The sequence below is a fragment of the Mastigoproctus giganteus genome, chromosome 2 (assembly GCF_048544385.1).
Source record: "Mastigoproctus giganteus isolate SK-2022 chromosome 2, ASM4854438v1, whole genome shotgun sequence".
NCBI lineage: Eukaryota > Metazoa > Arthropoda > Arachnida > Uropygi > Thelyphonidae > Mastigoproctus > Mastigoproctus giganteus.
Window position 1 is genome coordinate 65,074,210 of NC_143576.1, and position 20,353 is coordinate 65,094,562.

Below are 20,353 nucleotides of genomic sequence, written 5' to 3' on the forward strand. Positions count from 1 at the left end.
TCTTAGGAAATTAGGTGGCAGGACCTGCCAGAGTAATTACTTCTAATGCAATCCCTCTATGCCTGACCTGCCTCCTCGGGGTTAAGTGTGAGCAACAGGGGGTCCCACTAGGGGCCCAATGGCTAAAAGGTCAGAGGAACAACACAACATAAACATGTACCTTACACTTTTTAAAATCTCTGGCCTTCACAGTGTTCTGTGTTTCACAGAGTACACAACACGGAGATGGGGGAAACCCCTTGGGCCGTTAGACAATGAACACTTTACACTTTACTTTGTACTGGTGCAATCCCCAGTTTATGAATATTCTTGTCTGCCATGTGAGAATCTTCCATGCATCTGGAGTAAGCTCTACAACCCAGTTTATGGAGTTGCCATACCCGCTTCTTGCCTAATATTTAGGGATAATAACACTGGCCGGGTCTTGGTTAGGTAGATCCTGTTGTAGGTTGCGTCTGTATGTTTTATCGCAGATTGTGGCTGGACTAAGCTATTTGTCTACGTCATAGATGGCTATGGAGGGTCCTTTCTTCCTTGGTGGTTCTGCCGTGAGGCCAAGTGTTGGGAACTTCCTCGTCCTAAGTCCGAGAAAGCTAAACTCGAGGACGAGTTTAATTCCTCGCTGGTTTGGAGAGGAATTAAAGGGTTTAAGAATCACTAGGTGAGATTTGGGGAGTACTGTTTTTCTCGCCTCTGACTTTGTATTGTTTGTTGCTTTGACAGTGTTTGTCCTCAGCGCTTCAGCAAAAGTGGGAGCACGCTATGGCATTCTGTTCACTCCACTTTCCAGATAGGCATCGAGCCTGGCCGTTATTTTTTCATTTCCAGGTAGGTTTGGTCCAAAATTGTTTCCAGTTTAGTCCACAGGGAAACAATTTTGGCTCTTAATCCTCTGGTAACTCTGCTACCCTGCTTCTTGAATAGGTTTTCAAAGGAGGTTCGCAGGATCAATTTTTGTTGAGGGACAATGCCCTCAGGCAGAGTTCGGTCTCATGGTGTATCTCCTTGTTTCTTCTCGGTGGAATGCCGTTGAGATGTGTGGGTCTCTTGTAATTCTCTCATATCGGTTTGTGAGCGCGTTTCCCACTCCAACTTGAGAATAGTGGGTTTATAATTTTTTCTTGTGGCAGAGAAAGCTCCCATGTTGCGGTTCGTCGGCCCTTCGTAATTCTCTATGACTGTAATGTCATCCTTGCTGGTTTCCTGCATTGGGGTATGGGCTTTGTCAGTTTTCCCTGCATAATAGAATAATTTCAGATAATTTCGGATTGGCAAGACTGTGCGATGTTGGTACGATAGGGCATCGTTATTGGTATTGAAAGACACCCGCTACAAGTTCGTAGCCCAACCTGGTGAATTTCTCTGCACTAAAGAAAATTTAGGCTGTTCCCCACAGTCACGTGGGTGCGGGACAGCAATTCATAAAAACACCCCTAGAAGACCGTTTTTTTTCTGTGTGTTCTTATATCGGGGTGGCTCCTAGGTGTTAGCCCATTCCCACCTTTGTACTCTGCATAATGGGCCTGTAAAGTGTCAGTGTATGTGTGCAATATTGTTCTGTGTTGTTTTGTTTGTGTCAGGCTATTTTGCACCAGGCAGCAGCTGCCAACGTATGGCAGCTGCTGCCTGGTGCCCATCCCTAGTATCTTCAGCGGAGCTGGAGATTCGTGCTGGACACTTCGACAGCTTGATGATAAAACACAGTCATGGTCTAGGAGTTTGGCTCCTAGTTCTAAATCGTTTGCAGACATTGTCAAGGGAGGCTCTTCTAAAGTCAATGAACCAGATGTATTGGAATCCCCGGAGGGTCGGGAAAGCTCTGGCAGGCCTGTTCGGAGGGTCCCTGGAGGTCAATCCGATCCAAATAATATTGTCATCTTTCGTCCTTCTGAGGGCTCTGAGATTGCCTCGAGCCAAGACTTCAAATCTACTGTGACGGAGGCGATCAACAAGGAACATAAAAATATGAAGGTCAAAAACATTCGACTTTTAAGAAACAAAGCAGTTTTAATTGAGACAACTTGCCAAGATGATGCCAGTAAAATATCTGATACTCTATCTTTAAAGCAGGCAGGATTGTCTGTTGAGAAGCCTAAATTTTCGAACCCAACCATTCTGATTTATGGAGTCCCCAAAGAGCTTACTAAAGAAGACATCTTGGTGGATTTATTTTATAAAAATTTCCAGGATTATAATATTACTCAAGAAGATGTAAACCAGGGAGTTTCCTTTAGGTTTAATTTGGGTTCACGCTCTAAGGTAACAAATTGGATTATCGGATTTACTCCAGGTCTATACAAATGTTTATTTAATAATGACAGGATTTTTCTGGGCTTTGGATTACATCGCTTCCGAAAATTTACAGTAGTTAATAAGTGCTTTCGCTGTCTTGGGTATGGTCACTCTTCTCAGACATGTTCTCACAATTCGGTGTCCTGTGGTCATTGTGCTAACAGTGGTCATGTTTATGTTGAATGTCCTAACAAGGATAGTTCCCCTCAATGTATTAACTGCAAGAGGAGAGGTCGAGGTTGTGATCACTCTGTACGAGACAGCGAATGTCCGGAGTACATTAGAGCTGTGGAAATGACGGACAGGAGAACTTACAATGAATAGGAAAAATAATCTGGAATTTACCACAGATAATTTTGCAAATCAAAAGTGTCTAAAATTTTTACAGATTAACGCACAAAGGTCTAGAGCTGCGGCTGACGAAATCCGAGTGGCTGCTATTGAAAAGAGCTTTGATTTGGTGTGCACGAGCCATATTATTCTGTTCAAGTGGGAGGACTTGTCTTTAAAGTCATTAGATATCCAACTTCATGTAGAGTGGTTGCTGCTTCGGATGCCCCTCCCAAGTCTGCGATAGTGGTATTCAATCAGGATATTGTGTTGACCGCCGTTACTGGGGAGTGTTCCGCGAACGTTGTTTGTGTTTCAGTGTCATTGATGGAATTTTCCTTTTGCCTGGTTTCTGCATACTGCTCTCCTGCGGAAGATTTTCAAGTTTCATTACATCATATAGATAAAATTTGCTCGAGGTTTGCGGAGCGTGGATTGATTCTGGCGGCTGATTTGAATGCTAAATCTGGTTTTTGGCATAGCGGGGTGGTAGATTCTCGGGGTTCTCTCTTGGAGGATATGATTTTGCTACATAATCTCAGTGTTCAGAATCTACCTGGTAAACCTTATACTACAATGGAGAGTCAAACATTAATGTAACTCTTGTTTCCTCGGGGTATGATGGGAGGATTCTGAGTTGCGATGTAAATCCGGACATGGTAAACAGCGATCATAACGCTATTTCATTTTATGTTGCCCCTGAGCCGGTACGAAGGAATTTTAGTTTTGGAAATATAAAAAGATTTTCTATGGACAAGGTAAACTGGGAAAAATTTGGAAATTACTTGAAATCTATTTACAATGATGACAATGCAATATCTTTTAACGATTTTAACGCTGAGCAATTGGTAGCTCATGTTGAATATCATCTAAGAAATTTATTATAGTTACACACAGAGCGTACAAATAAAGAAGAAATATATGAGCTTTCGGCTATATGGTAGCCTTCATCAGAATTAAAAATACATGAATGGCAGTTGGAATGGAGATGTGCACTGCCAGGTGCGTGAGACGCGAGGTTTAATTGTTTGTTGACGCTTGTGGCTGTGACGCATGATGACGTGGCCAGCGTTTGTCCAATGATAGAACTACTGACTCTGTGATCGGGTTGACTTGGCAACCACTGTTCCTGTTCAAGGATTTATCCGAAGATTTTATATTTAACGATTCCAACCAGGTACGCTTTAGGTAATGGTGGGATCTGTCTACCACCACGACATCGCGGTGTGGGTCGATGTCGTGGTGGGTTGTCCAGACATGCTCGGCGATAGCTGAGTGTTCTACATCCGCTAAACGGATCGCTCTTTTGTGCTCCGAGAGACGTTTCTCGAGTCGACGTCCAGTCTCTCCAAAGTAGCAGCTAGTGCAGTCACGGCAAGAGATGCGGTAGACCAAACCGCTCTGCAGAAGGGTGGGGACAGGTGTTTTCACGTTGGAAATGAAAGAACGCAGTTTCTTGCCTGGGAGTTGGATGCACTTTATCCCGTGTGTTCTTAGGATTCTACCGATCTGTTGTGACAGGTTGGGGTAGTATGGGATAAATGCCCTCGTGGATGGCTCGTCACTGTTGGTGTTGTAGCTGGTCGTCACGATGTCACGTGTCTGTAGATCACACCTGTCGAGGACGTCAATGGGGTAGCCACACCTCGTAAGGTCTACTTTGACCCTGGTGATCTCTTTGCGTCTTTCATCAGCGGAGCTGGAGTGTGTCCAGGCGCGAGTAAGCAAGGTTCGGGTAGTGGAGAGGAGGTGGCCTCGCGCGTGTGCTGACCGGAAGTTGGTAAACTGGCCAGCACACATGGGCTTACGATAAACTGTAGTCCTCAGGTATGTGTCTTCACGTCGGACAAGTGTATCTAGGTATGGTAAAGAGTTGTTCGACTCCAGCTCAATCGTGAATTTTATGAAGGGCGATAGTGAGTTGAGGTATGATAGAAGTCGCTGACCTGAGTCTCTAGGGATGACCACGAACACATCGTCAACATAGCGACACCAAAAGGCGATGTGATCTGGTGCGTGGGTAAACGCACGTCCCTCTAACTCCTCCATCACGATGTTTGCTGTGACTGAGCTGACAGGGGAACCCATGGCCGTGCCATGTATCTGCTGGTAGACTGAGTCATTAAATATGATCGCACCCCCTGTTAAGCACAGTCTGAGGGCGGCGGAAATGTCATCGGGTGTGAGACCAGTTCTTTCGTTGAGGGTTCTATCATTGTCCAAGAGTTGTTTTGCACAAGAAATGGCAAGTTCCACAGGGATGGAGGTAAAGAGCGATATGACGTCGAACGATGCCATAACTTGATCCTGCGAGATGGATACAGTGCGAATCCTTTTTATGAATTCAACACTGCTGGAGACGGTGTGGGTGGTCTTGCCAACTAGAGGAGAAAGAAGTCTCGAGACAAATTTAGACAGCTCGTAAGTCGGTGATCCACAGCAGGATACAATTGGTCTCAGTGGTGTGTCTTCTTTGTGCACTTTCGGTAGGCCGTAAAACCGTGGGATCTGACATCCGGAGGCACGGTGGTGATTACGGGTTGACTGTGTGATCTTCCCTTGTTTCAGCCAACTGTTGATGAGGATATTCACCTCTGATTCCCATCGTTCTAAAACTCTGTTGGGGTTGATGGTCAGGGGTTTGTATACGGTAGTATCTCGTAAAAATAGTAGCGCTTTCGCCATGTAATCAGTGTGGTCCATTACAACCGTACGGCGGCCTTTGTCTGCCGGTAGAATGACGATGGACGAATCCTGTTTCAATGCCTTGAGGGCAGAAAACTGTGTACGGTTGAGGTTTGAAGAGACGGGGCGAGCACGGTGTAGAACTGCTGCAGTCTTCAAGCGGATTGTGTTGGCTACATCTTCTGGGAGGCGTGATAAGCTGGCTTCCACACCTAAGGCGATGTCGGTGATCGGCGGGTGCTTAGGAAGAACGGCAAATGTCATGCCGTCAATTTCGCAGCCAACGTAATACCCCTCTCACAAATTCCACGGACTTCGTATTGAACCTAAGCAGCAAACAGTTATCTGCAGACCAAATAAACTTATTGACTCTTGGCATGACATTTGCCGTTCTTCCTAAGCACCCGCCGATCACCGACATCGCCTTAGGTGTGGAAGCCAGCTTATCACGCCTCCCAGAAGATGTAGCCAACACAATCCGCTTGAAGACTGCAGCAGTTCTACACCGTGCTCGCCCCGTCTCTTCAAACCTCAACCGTACACAGTTTTCTGCCCTCAAGGCATTGAAACAGGATTCGTCCATCGTCATTCTACCGGCAGACAAAGGCCGCCGTACGGTTGTAATGGACCACACTGATTACATGGCGAAAGCGCTACTACTTTTACGAGATACTACCGTATACAAACCCCTGACCATCAACCCCAACAGAGTTTTAGAACGATGGGAATCAGAGGTGAATATCGTCATCAACAGTTGGCTGAAACAAGGGAAGATCACACAGTCAACCCGTAATCACCTCCGTGCCTCCGGATGTCAGATCCCACGGTTTTACGGCCTACCGAAAGTGCACAAAGAAGACACACCACTGAGACCAATTGTATCCTGCTGTGGATCACCGACTTACGAGCTGTCTAAATTTGTCTCGAGACTTCTTTCTCCTCTAGTTGGCAAGACAACCCACACCGTCTCCAGCAGTGTTGAATTCATAAAAAGGATTCGCACTGTATCCATCTCGCAGGATCAAGTTATGGCATCGTTCGACGTCATATCGCTCTTTACCTCCATCCCTGTGGAACTTGCCATTTCTTGTGCAAAACAACTCTTGGACAATGATAGAACCCTCAACGAAAGAACTGGTCTCACACCCGATGACATTTCCGCCGCCCTCAGACTGTGCTTAACAGGGGGTGCGATCATATTTAATGACTCAGTCTACCAGCAGATACATGGCACGGCCATGGGTTCCCCTGTCAGCTCAGTCACAGCAAACATCGTGATGGAGGAGTTAGAGGGACGTGCGTTTACCCACGCACCAGATCACATCGCCTTTTGGTGTCGCTATGTTGACGATGTGTTCGTGATCATCCCTAGAGACTCAGGTCAGCGACTTCTATCATACCTCAACTCACTATCGCCCTTCATAAAATTCACGATTGAGCTGGAGTCGAACAACTCTTTACCATACCTAGATACACTTGTCCGACGTGAAGACACATACCTGAGGACTACAGTTTATCGTAAGCCCATGTGTGCTGGCCAGTTTACCAACTTCCGGTCAGCACACGCGCGAGGCCACCTCCTCTCCACTGCCCGAACCTTGCTTACTCGCGCCTGGACACACTCCAGCTCCGCTGATGAAAGACGCAAAGAGATCACCAGGGTCAAAGTAGACCTTACGAGGTGTGGCTACCCCATTGACGTCCTCGACAGGTGTGATCTACAGACACGTGACATCGTGACGACCAGCTACAACACCAACAGTGACGAGCCATCCACGAGGGCATTTATCCCATACTACCCCAACCTGTCACAACAGATCGGTAGAATCCTAAGAACACACGGGATAAAGTGCATCCAACTCCCAGGCAAGAAACTGCGTTCTTTCATTTCCAACGTGAAAACACCTGTCCCCACCCTTCTGCAGAGCGGTTTGGTCTACCGCATCTCTTGCCGTGACTGCACTAGCTGCTACTTTGGAGAGACTGGACGTCGACTCGAGAAACGTCTCTCGGAGCACAAAAGAGCGATCCGTTTAGCGGATGTAGAACACTCAGCTATCGCCGAGCATGTCTGGACAACCCACCACGACATCGACCCACACCGCGATGTCGTGGTGGTAGACAGATCCCACCATTACCTAAAGCGTACCTGGTTGGAATCGTTAAATATAAAATCTTCGGATAAATCCTTGAACAGGAACAGTGGTTGCCAAGTCAACCCGATCACAGAGTCAGTAGTTCTATCATTGGACAAACGCTGGCCACGTCATCATGCGTCACAGCCACAAGCGTCAACAAACAATTAAACCTCGCGTCTCACGCACCTGGCAGTGCACATCTCCATTCCAACTGCCATTCATGTATTTTTAATTCTGATGAAGGCTACCATATAGCCGAAAGCTCATATATTTCTTCTTTATTTGTACGCTCTGTGTGTAACTATAATAAATTTCTTAATGAATCCAGAGCGCGTAGGCCTGTTTCGTTATGAATATCATCTTTATCAGGCAATGCTACAATTAGAAAACAATTTAGAGTGGCTCCGGTTCCTTGGTGGTCTCCGGTTTTGACTGAGCGAAGATCTCAGGTAAACAGAGCCAGGAGAGTGCTGCAGCGAAGTAGACATTTGTCAGTGGAGGATGTACAATTGCTCAGTGAAAATTATCAATCATTGCGTAGAGAGTACCATAGGGAAATCGTCCGTGCTAAGATTGAGAGTTGGCAGAGTCTGGTCAAAGAGGTGGGTAATTCAGATCCTTGGGGACTGATTTATAGAATATCTCGTGATAAACTTCTACATGGAGAAATTTATAACACTGTTGTGGCCAATGGGGAGGAAACTGACAACTGGTATGATACCGTTGAGCACATCGTCAGAGAACTTTTTCCCGAGGACAGGTCAGAGTTGGACACAGAAGATCAATCTACAATCCGGCTGGATAATGCTGAGTATGTCGGTTCGTCGGAAATATGTCTTTTTTCCCTCCTGGAACTTGGAGTAGCCATTGCTAAATTGAATGTTAAGAAATGCCCAGGTCTTGACTTGATAGAAAACAAAGTTTTGATAAAATTTTTTGACCTTTGTAAACATATATTGGTAAAAAATGTATAACAAATGTTTGATCGAGAGAAACTTTCCGAGATCTTGGAAGATTGCTCTGCTTAAGATCCTGCATAAGCCTGGTAAGCCTAAGGGGGGTCCTCGATCATACAGACCTATTTCTCTTTTGGCTAATCTTGGCAAGTTGTTTGAAAGGTTGTTGGCTCCTCGAATTGTTGATATGCTGAATGAAGATCATGTTACCTCGGATTGTCAATTTGGTTTTAAACGGGGTCACTCAACTGAGAAAGCTATTTTGAGATTAATCAATTACATAAAATCCTCTCCTGAGAAGTATGTCTTGGTTGTGTTTGTGGACTTTGAGGGTGCTTTTGATTCTGTGTGGTGGGAGAGTGTGTTAACATCCTTAAGAATGTCTCGATGTGACAGATACATATATGGAGTAATTCGTTCTTACTTCTGTGATAGGCAGGTGAGGGTCTGTGCAAAACATCTGATGTTTGGAAAATATATCAGTCGAGGGTGACCGCAGGGATCTGTTTTGGGTCCTATATTTTGGAACACAGTTTTGGATCAGTGGCTGAATAGGCCTAGTGCCTCAAGATGCCTGCAGGTGGCGTACGCGGATGACCTGGTTGTTGGAGTTCCTGGTGGGTCTAGATTGATGCTGGAGCAGAGAATACGAGATGTCCTGGAGGACCGTTCTGAGTGGGCCTCCTTAAACAAATTAAAAATTTCATCTAAGAAAACAAACTTCATGGTGTTTAAAAAACATTTTGATTATAACCGTCCGCCCAGAGTATTGTTAAATGGAAGACAAATTCCTTTTGTGTCTAGCACTAAATACCTAGGAGTTATTCTGGATGATATGTTGGGATTCCATTTGCACGTATCACACCTCAATGATAAAATCAAGAAATTCACGGCTTCGGTGATTAGAATCTCCAAAAAAGAATGGGGACTTAAGAAACGAACGATATCACTGTATCACAAAACTATCTTCCTGCCAATTGTTGCTTATGCGGCTGGTGTATGGTCTGGATCAGGCGGAAACTTGGCTGCATACACTGTTTCATTGCCCGTTTTATAATGTTGAGAGGCGTTGTCTTTTCGAACTGATTCCCGATCTAGCTGAAAACAACGTGCAGGAGTTTGTGAACGGAGTGTCTAATTTTCAGGCATTGCAGGTTTTTGCTGCTATAGTGTTCACTAAGAGATCAATTATAAGGAACCTATCAGAAAATGAACTGGCAGTGTATGTTGGGAGTTTTGCTTCTTTGCATCTGGGCTTGGGAGCCTCAGACCTGGAAGCTTAATGTCAATAGTATTGCACTTTCTCTTTTGGGTGTAGAAACAGGTTAATGCTTCTAAGTGTTATTGTTAAGTTAATGTCATTCTAAGTGTATGTATTTGCTATTTACATGTAAATATTTGTATAATGTTGCTTTTGTCTCAACAAGTATACATTGTTCTTAGTTGTAAATTTTTTTTTTTTTTTTTCGCTGGCCTCCAAGTTTGGGCAGCCTTGGGGGCAGGATTGTTGGCACCTACAGTATAGCACTACTTCCGGTAGGTGAGGAATTTGTGCATTACAGCACACTCTGAGAATGGTTGATCCAAGTGTTGGTTAACCCCTGGTGGCGAAATGGCCTGAAATAACACTCTTTTTCAGGCCTATTTTGCAGACGTTCTGAGATTTTACAGGAGTAAAAGGTGGAGATGGGCTTATGTCTAGGAGCCACCCTTCTTATCAGGTCACACACAATCAAATGTACAGAAAGACTACAGTATATATAAGAGTTTGTATATAAAATCTGTATATAAATATTGTATATAAATTGATTAATGTATATTAGAGAATGTATATACAGTTAGCATTAGCATTAGTAGAGGCATTTGATGCAAGAAAGCAAGCTTATGCAACATCAGCCAAAAAAAAAAAAAAAAAAAAAAAAACCACTTCCACTTCACCCCTCTGTTCGTTCAAAATACCTGTCCAGCTGAGCCTTAAACTTATTTAGGCTATCAACCTCCACCACAAGGGATGGAAGTCTGTTCCCCCAACCAATCACCCGCTGGCTAAAGGCAAATTTCCGCACGTCTATCCTACATCTGTCTTTCCTCAATTTCAATTTATGCCCTCTCAGGTGATTATTCTGAGCTAGAGGAAGAATCCCATCAGCATTGAGCATGCTCAAACCATTCAAGGCTTTATACACCTCTATCAGATCACCTCGCTGGTGCCTAGTCTCCAGACACTATAATTTGCAAAACTTAAGCCTTTCTTCGTAAGAGCACCCCTCTTTGTTCCATTCACTAATCTTGTTGCCCTTCTCTGTACTCGTTCCAGCAGCTCTACATCCTTCTTCAAATGAGGCCTCCAGACCTGTATACAGTACTCCAGGTGTGGTCTGACCATTGCCTTATACAAGGGAATAATCACCTCCTTATCCTGCTGGAAAAATTCCTGTATATCATTGACAATACTCCATGAGCTACTCTTGCAGCCCGTCTGCACTGCTCAGAGAACTTCATATCTGCCTGCACAACCACCCCCAAGTCCCTTTCATTCTCTACCACTGTCAGTGTAGTACCACAGAGTTGATACGTTGCTTTGGGGTTGCTGTTTCCCATGCGTAGTACTTTACATTTGTCAATGTTAAACTTCATTTGCCACCTCTCAGCCCATCTGCTCAACCTTTCCAGATCCTGTTGCAACAGCGTAGTGTCAGTAGTGTCCTTGACAACCCTGCCAACCTTTGTATCATCTGCAAACTTGGACATTAAGCTTGATATACCATCATCAATATCATTTATAAATACAGAAAACAATAATGGACCCAACACTGAGCCCTGAGGGACTCCACTAATAACGTCAGTCCACGATGAGCAGTGTCCATTGATTACCACTCTCTGTCTTCTCCCCCTCAACCACCCCTTTATCCATAGCAGCAATTTGCCTCCAATGTCACACTGCTCCAATTTGTGTAGCAGTCTTCCATGTGCAACAGTATCAAAAGCCTTTCTAAGATCCAAGTATATAATATCAAAGCTATTCCCTGCATCCAGTTCTTTTGTGACTGCATCATAATATCCAATCAAATTGGTCAGGCAAGACTTCCCCTTAACAAAACCATGCTGTGTCTGAGCTATAACTGAAGTCTTGTCTAAATGATCCTGCAGTGCTTCTTTAACCAGTGCCTCCATTAACTTTCCTGGAACAGAAGTTAAGCTCACAGGTCTGTAATTACTTGTGTCAGCCTTTGATCCTCCTTTGTGAATTGGAGTCACATTTGCACATTTCCAGTCTATGGGTACCTCTCCTGAGTCCAAGGAAGCTCTCATAATTATGGCTAAGGGTTTGCTTACATCCTTTGCTGCCTCCTTTAATATAACTGGATAGATCCCATCCAAACCGGGTGCCTTTCTTGTGTTTATCTTCAACAGTTTCTCCTCCACTTTACTCACAGTTATTTCCAGATTCTGTAGCTTACTGCTAGAGTTGAATACACCTCTAGCATTCCCCTCGCTGAATAACTCCTCATGTGTGAATATCGATGCAAATTATTCATTTAGTTTGTTAGCTACCTGAGCAGGATCATCAACAGTTGACCCATCAATATCAAGTGGACCAATCTGATTCATCCCCTTCCTTCTAGAGTTTACATAAGTAAAGAACTCTTTGCTGTTTTTCTTTGCATCCCTTGCCAAGGATTTCTCGTAATCTGCCTTCGCCTGCCTAACCTCCTTTGTAACTTGGTTGCCTATCAACTTGTATCGATCATAGTCTTCCATGTCACCCATTAATTTGTACGTATCCTATGCATTTTTCTTCTCTGCCACATGTCTCATTAGTTTATCTGACAACCATTTAGGCCTAAACCTTGAACAATATTTCTTATTTGGTATGTAAAGCCTAGTAGCTTCCAAGATTAATTCTTTGAATGCTTCCCATGTTGAATTTGCTGTTGGTAACATCATCAGTTGGTCCCACTGTATAGAATTTAAATATTGTCTCAGTCCATCGTAGTCGCCTTTACGGAAGCAATAACCCTTCCCTTTACCCCTGATGGTAGTTACCTCTTTGAGTAAATCCCACTTCAGCACACTGTGATCACTGCCACCTAGTGAATCCTCTATCAGCAAATTCTTAATGCAAAAGAATCACTACTGATAATCAGATCAAGAGTATTACTCCCTCTAGTTGCCTCCCGAACATGCTGATGTAGAAAACAATCATCCAATAAACCCACAAAAGCCTTGCTAATGTGTGTGAGTGACCAACCCACAAATTCCTGTCAATATCTGGGAAATTAAAATCTCCCATTATAAGACTCTGATTTACTGGCCAACTCTATTTCCCTGTACAGTTTCTTATTATACTCATCATAGTCATTAGGCCTATAACACACTCCTACTCTTGATTTTGACGTCCCAATGCTTATGTCACACCAAACTGACTCGAGTGCACCGTCCAGCGATGTCGACTGGCTTCACTTCCTTGGATTTTATGTGTTTCTTAACTAATAGCATAATCCCTCCTCCCTTCCTCTCCTGTCTATCCTTTCTGTACACATTGTACTCTACAAATTCCAATTCTGCATTCCTTATATCTGTGTGACACCATGTCTCTGATATCCCAACAATATCTGCCTTTGTAGTTTTGAGCATTAGCATTAGCATTAGTAGAGGCATTTGATGCAAGAAAGCAAGCTTATGCAGCATCAGCCAAAAAAAAAAAAAAAAAAACCACTTCCACTTCACCCCTCTGTTCGTTCAAAATACCTGTCCAGCTGAGTCTTAAACTTATTTAGGCTATCAACCTCCACCACAAGGGATGGAAGTCTGTTCCACCAACCAACCACCCGCTGGCTAAAGGCAAATTTCCGCACGTCTATCCTACATCTGTCTTTCCTCAATTTGAATTTATGCCCTCTCAGGTGATTATTCTGAGCTAGAGGAAGAATCCCATCAGCATTGAGCATGCTTAAACTATTCAAGGCTTTATACACCTCTATCAGATCACCTCGCTGGTGCCTAGTCTCCAGACACTGTAATTTGCAAAACTTAAGCCTTTCTTCGTAAGAGCACCCCTTTGTTCCATTCACTAATCTTGTTGCCCTTCTCTCTACTCGTTCCAGCAACTCTACATCCTTCTTGAAATGAGGCCTCCAGACCTGTATACAGTACTCTAGGTGTGGCCTGACCATCGCCTTATACAATGGAATAATCACCTCCTTATCCCTGCTGGAAAAATTCCTGTATATAATGACAATACTCCATGAGCTACTCTTGCAGCCCGTCTGCACTGCTCAGAGAACTTCATATCTGCCTGCACAACCACCCCCAAGTCCCTTTCATTCTCTACCACTGTCAGTGTAGTACCATAGATTTGATACGTTGCTCTGGGGTTGCTGTTTCCCATGTGTAGTACTTTACATTTGTCAATGTTAAACTTCATTTGCCACCTCTCAGCCCATCTGCTCAACCTTTCCAGATCCTGTTGCAGAAGCATAGTGTCAGTAGTGCCCTTAACAACCCTGCCAACCTTTGTATCGTCTGCAAACTTGGACATTAATCCCGATATACCATCATCAATATCATTTATAAATACAGAAAACAATAATGGACCCAACACTGAGCCCTGAGGGACTCCACTAATAACATCAGTCCACGATGAGCAGTGTCCATTGATTACCACTCTCTGTCTTCTCCCCCTCAACCACCCCTTTATCCATAGCAGCAATTTGCCTCCAATGTCACACTGCTCCAATTTGTGTAGCAGTCTTCCATGTGCAACAGTATCAAAAGACTTTCTAAGATCCAAGTATATAATATCAAAGTTATTCCCTGCATCCAGTTCTTTTGTGACTGCATCATAGTATCCAATCAAGTTGGTCAGGCAAGACTTCCCCTTAACAAAACCATGCTGTGTCTGAGCTATAACTGAAGTCTTGTCTAAATGATCCTGCAGTGGTTCTTTAACCAGTGCCTCCATTAATTTTCCTGGAACAGAAGTCAAGCTCACAGGTCTATAATTACTTGTGTCAGCCTTTGATCCTCCTTTGTGAATTGGGGTCACATTTGCACATTTCCAGTCTATGGGTACCTCCCCTGAGTCCAAGGAAGCTCTCATAATTATGGCTAAGGGTTTGCTTACTTCCTTTGCTGCCTCCTTTAATATAACTGGATAGATCCCATCCACCCCGGGTGCCTTTCTTGTGTTTATCTTCAACAGTTTCTCCTCCACTTTACTCCCAGTTATTTCAAGATTCTCTAACTTACTGCTAGAGTTGAATACACCTCTGGCATTCCCCTCGCTGAATAACTCCTCATGTGTGAATGTCGATGCAAAATATTCATTTCGCTGTAAATTGTTAGCCACCTGAGCAGGATCATCAACACTTGACCCATCAATATCAAGTGGACCAATCTGATTCATCCCTTTCCTTCTAGAGTTTACCTAAGTAAAGAACTCTTTGCTGTTTTTCTTTGCATCCCTTGCCAAGGATTTCTCGTAATCTGCCTTCGCCTGCCTAACCTCCTTTGTAACTTGGTTGCATATCAACTTGTATCTATCATAGGCTTCTGTGTCATGTGTTAATTTGTAAGTATCCCATGCATTTTTCTTCTCTGCCATATGCCTCATTAGTTCATCTGACATCCATTTTGGCCTAAACCTTGAACAATATTTCTTAGTTGGTATGTAAAGCCTAGTAGCTTCCAAGATAAGTTCTTTGAATGCTTCCCATTTTGAATTTGCTGTTGGTAACATCATCAGTTGGTCCCACTGTATAGAATTTAAATACTGTTTCAGTCCATCGTAGTCGCCTTTACGGAAGCAATAACCCTTCCCTTTACCCCGATTGTTGGTAGTTACCTCTTTGAGTAAATCCCACTTCAGCACACTGTGATCACTGCCACCTAGTGGTTCATTTATCTGCAGATTCTTAATGCATGAAGAATCACTGCTGATAATCAAATCAAGAGTATTACTCCCTCTAGTTGCCTCCCGAACATGCTGAGGTAGAAAACAATCATCCAATAAATCCACAAAAGCCCTGCTAATTGTGTGAGTGACCAGCCCCCAAATTCCAGTCAATATCTGGGAAATTAAAATCTCCCATTATAAGACTCTCTGATTTACTGGCCCACTCTATTTCCCTGTACAGTTTCTTATTATACTCATCAGAGTCATTAGGCCTATAGCACACTCCTACTCTCAATTTTGATCTCCCAATGCTTATGTCACACCAAACTGACTCGACACTGCACTGTCCAGCGATGTCGACTGGCTTCACTTCCTTGGATTTTATGTATTTCTTAACTAATAGCATAACCCCTCCTCCCTTCCTATCCTGTCTATCCTTTCTGTAGACGTTGTACTCCCCAAATTGCAGTTCCACATCCCTTATATCTGTGTGACACCACGTCTCTGATATCCCAACAATATCTGCCTTCGATGTTTTGAGCAATACCTCAAATTCATCAAATTTATTTACTAAACTCCTGGCATTGGTGTACACCAAGTATACCTGCACCTGTTTCTATTCTTAGCTACCCTAACACAACCCATGTGTTTACTTGTAGCACAATGGCTCCCAGCAGTCTCTGAAATACCATGCATCTTGTTTTTCAGGCTTCTGCTCATTCTAATAGAAGCAGTGCAAGAATCTCTTTCACCTCTGCCAGTGGCTACTGTCAATCTATTGGTCTTTGTCTCCCCCCAAGCTAGCAGTTTTCCGACCCACCTAACACTGCTTCGATAGCATCAGCAAATATTCTTGCACCCTTTCTATTTAAGTGTATCCCATCCCTGTAGAAGCAATCTCTCCTGTTAACAAGTACAGTCCAGGCTGAAAAAAATTCTACCCCTTGAGCCTTGCACAATCTTTCCAGGGCCGAATTGATCGACAAGGCTCTCATCAATACCTCAAATTTGAGCAATACCTCAAATTCATCAAATTTATTTACCAACTCCTGGCATTGGTGTACACGCAAGTATACATGCACCTGTTCCTATTCTTAGTTACTCTTACACAACCCATGTGTTTACTTGTACCGCAATGACTCCCAGCAGTCTCTGAATTATCCGTGCATCTTGTTTTCCATGCTGCTGCTCATTCCAATAGAAGCAGTGCAAGAATCACTTTCACCTCTGCCAGTGGCTACTGTTAATCTATTAGTCCTTATATCCCCCCCCAAGCTAGCAGTTTTCCGACCCACCTAATACTGGCTCGATAGCATCAGCAAATATTCTTGCACCCTTTCTATTTAAGTGTATCCCATCCTTGAAGAAGCAGTCTCTCCTGTTAACAAGTACAGACCAGGCTGAAAAAAATTCTTCCCTTTGAGCCTTGCACAATATTTCCAGGACCGAACTGATCGACAAGGCTCTCATCATATATTCCCTGCTATTAGTAGTAGTATTAGTAGTGGCATGCGATGCAAGAAAGCAAGTGTATGAGCTTATGCAGCATGAGCCAAAAAAAAAAAAAAAAAAAAAATTTACAAAATAATTTCTTTAAATGTTTTCGTAGTTCATCCTTAAATTTATTTAATCTGTCAACTTCCACAACGACAGATGGAAGTTTGTCGTTGTGAAATTAACCACTTGCTGGCTAAAGGCAAATTTTCGCACATCTGTTCTACATTTGTTTTTCCTCAATCTGAATTTAAGCCCCCTTAGGTTCCTAATCTTAACAAGTGGAAGAATCACATCAGAATTCAGCGTGCTCAACCCATTGAAGGCCTTATACACCTCAAACACATCACCTCGCAGGTGCCATGTCTCTGAGTACCAAATGTTCTCTTCATTTGTTCTGTTTCCAATGTTTATTTATTTTTTAAATTGTGTTTCCGATATTTATTTATTTTTTTTGTTCTGTTTCCGATATTTATTTATTTTTTTTATTCTGTTTCCGATTATAAAATTTCAATTAGTTGAGATTTCCCACAGGGTTTCAAATTGCTGAAAAATAGTAATCGATAGAGTTGGTAGAAACAAAGCGGAACCCTATACTAACAACCCACGCTTAAAATAAAGATTAATAAGTGTAGATTTTATCGATGTTAGGTTTAAGTGGTTCACCGGTTGGGCTTTACTTTTTTGTATTGTTTACATCCGCTTCTGAAATAGTTCTATCTGTGATACCAAACCTGAAAGCTTGTTGTATTAATGCGCAAACATGGCGCTGCCCTGGTAGTAGTGGGGCTTACACTGTCGTGTTGAACGTTTTAGTTCCTTTTTTTATTGGCATAATATGGATTCAAATAAGAGTACACAGTCCAAGTTATTTGTAGGAACTCCTGTTGAAGCAAAAGACGAACTTGATGAGGTAAATTCATTCCGTTCTAATTGTAATTCATGTATGACTTTGTGTTTGGCAGCCGTAGACCTTAGCTTACTAAGCGGCCAATGAGAAGTTTGCTCCCATTCAGTTTCAGTAAGAGATCGCGCACACAGAACCAAGACATGTGATGTGTGTCGGTAATTAGTCTGACCTACAGAGGGCGCTGTAAATTTTAGGTAACAGTGGTGATAAGTGTTGTGCCGGCACAGGCGCTAGAACGGATGAGGGTTTGGTTGTATGCGCTGTATGTTGAAGTCGTGTGACGATATTTCCCCGTCATTCTGAACAATAGTTGGAGTAATTGAAAACATTTCTTAATTTCTCTTTGGATTTGAGATTGAAATTTGCTTACATAACTCATGCCAAAGTACAATTTTGGCGTTGCAGTTTGCATGTAACAGCATGTTGTGTTACCCATCAGAACCGCAAAAATAATTTCATACAAAGTTCTGTTTTCATATGCACGAAATAAAGAATTAAATTTATTTTTGGTCAGGGACACTTAGTAAATTTCTCTCTCCCTCATCCCCTGTAGTTTATATATTTTTTGAATAATATAACGAAAGTATAAATTCTGAAACCTCGGGAGATTATTTAGCCCTTTCTACTTTTCTGCGAAAGGAACAGTTGAGTTACATGTAGTGGCGGGCCTGGCGATTTTGTAGTTTCGCCACCGCATTTTTTAAATATGGAAACATAATTGCCTATTATACAGTTAATTGTTTTGTTAGTGCTTAAAATAAAATTAAGTAGTAGTGGCATGTGATGCAAGAAAGCAAATGTATGAGCTTATGCAGCATCAGCCAAAAAAAAAAAAAAAAATCACACCATTCCCTCCAAATGCCTGTCCAGTTCCTCCTTAAATTTATTCAACCTATCTTCCGCACATCTAATCTACATCTGTCTTTTCTTAATTTGAATTTATGCCCCCTTAGGTTCGTAATCTGAACAAGTGGAAGGATCCCATCAGAATTCAGCGTGCTGAACCCATTCAAGGCCTTATACACCTCAATCAGATCACCGCACAGGTGCCCAGTCTCCAGCCACTGCAGTTTGCAGAACTTAAGCCTCTCTTGATAAGAGGATCCCTTCATTCCCCTCACCAATCTTGTTGCCCTTCTCTGTACACGCTCAAGTAAATCTACATCCTTCCTAAAATGAGGCCTCCAGACCTGTACGCAGTACTCAAGGCGTGGCCTGACCATTGCCTTATACAGAGGGATAATCACCTCCTTTTCCCTGCTAGCAAAATTCCTATATATCATTGACAAAACCCCATGACCTGCCCTGGCAGCCTGTCTGCATTGCTCAGAAAACTTCATATCTGCCTGCACAATTATCCCAGGTCTTTTTCATTTTCTACCACCTTAAGTGTAGTACCACACAGTTGGTACATTTCTCTAAAAACTGCAGAATTACATTGGCAGTTTTAATTCAGATCACATAAGGATTTCTGTATGCTCTTAGCAGATGATTCAGTTTTTGTTTCTTAAAGAAGGCTGAGTGTAGTCTAAAATATTAGTGCAGTTTACATGAGCTCTTGTTCTCACAGTATAGTGGTTTTGTCATTTGGCCTTTGGAGAGGTCTGGGTTTGAGCCCTGCTCATAACTGGAGGTGTGTTTGGTTGAGATTAGCTAGTTTATCTCAGGCAGGTGTAGTAGTACTTTCTCTATGAGTTATTAACCATTAGAAAAACCATTAGATGGTTTTTCCTCTTACACAACATGCAGCTTGGCATGTTATGTGGTTTGAAGCATGCATGTACAAGCGAATATACACATACAGATATAATACACAGTGGTGCTATGTAGTCTAGGTTGCTGATGTGCCTAAAATAATAACAGCAGTTTACTTGAAAAGTAGGGCTATTCAGTTAGCTGATTTTTCACATAATAACAGCAGTTTACTTGAAAAGTAGGGCTATTCAGTTAGCTGATTTTTCACAACCAAGTTGATTGGTTATTTGTTGTGAGTTTGGAAAGTTCTAGATTTGAATCTTACTTGATGATAGGAGTAGGAACTGATTAACATATTATCTGCCTTTTCATATTTGTGAGGATCATCACTTGTGCCTTTGAGGGTGCTTCTGTAGGGCACTTCTTTCAGTGGTTTTTAGTAATTGAATTTCAACTGTGAAGAGCCGTCAATCTAAGTAATGCAAACATCTATTGTTTGTAGTGTTCTAACATCAGCAGATGCATTTGAACAATATTCAGAATCAGTATCACTTGAATATAATTCTGTTTCATTATCAGATGATATATTATAAAGAGCTGATTCAGTATCATCAGCTTCCACAACTGTCCATCCCTATTCCTTTTTCAGTCCTGATGTCCTAGGCTGTGGATCCATTATAACAGTGTCTCCAAACTTTTTTGTTTGTGCACCTTTATTTTACTTAAAATGACTATCGGACACCCCAGAATAAAAATTAAATATATGGTTTTTTTATTTATAAATCATTTACATGGAAGGCATCATATCTAAAATCGCTTATAATTTTAAAAGATCACAAATAAAAAAAATACAAAACAAAATTACCATTATTTTCATATAGGTTTAACACTGTTAACTTGTAAAAGTGGAGAACACTTGAGGGTTGCCAATTTTTATTTGCATGATATAAAGGTT

The 20,353-nt window shown here is 42.5% G+C and overlaps 1 protein-coding gene across 2 annotated transcripts in view; it reads left to right on the forward strand.

The window, feature by feature from the left end:
- Positions 1-17,565: 17,565 nt before the first annotated feature.
- The window catches only part of IntS3 (integrator complex subunit 3), a 1,056,838-nt gene continuing 1,054,050 nt past the window's right edge, over positions 17,566-20,353 (forward strand). For both annotated transcript variants that reach the window (XM_090368499.1, XM_090368500.1), the window contains exon 1: positions 17,566-17,706. In XM_090368499.1, coding sequence (XP_090224625.1) covers positions 17,632-17,706 — 75 coding nt within the window. In that variant the 5' untranslated portion in view covers positions 17,566-17,631. The remainder of the gene's footprint in view (positions 17,707-20,353) is intronic.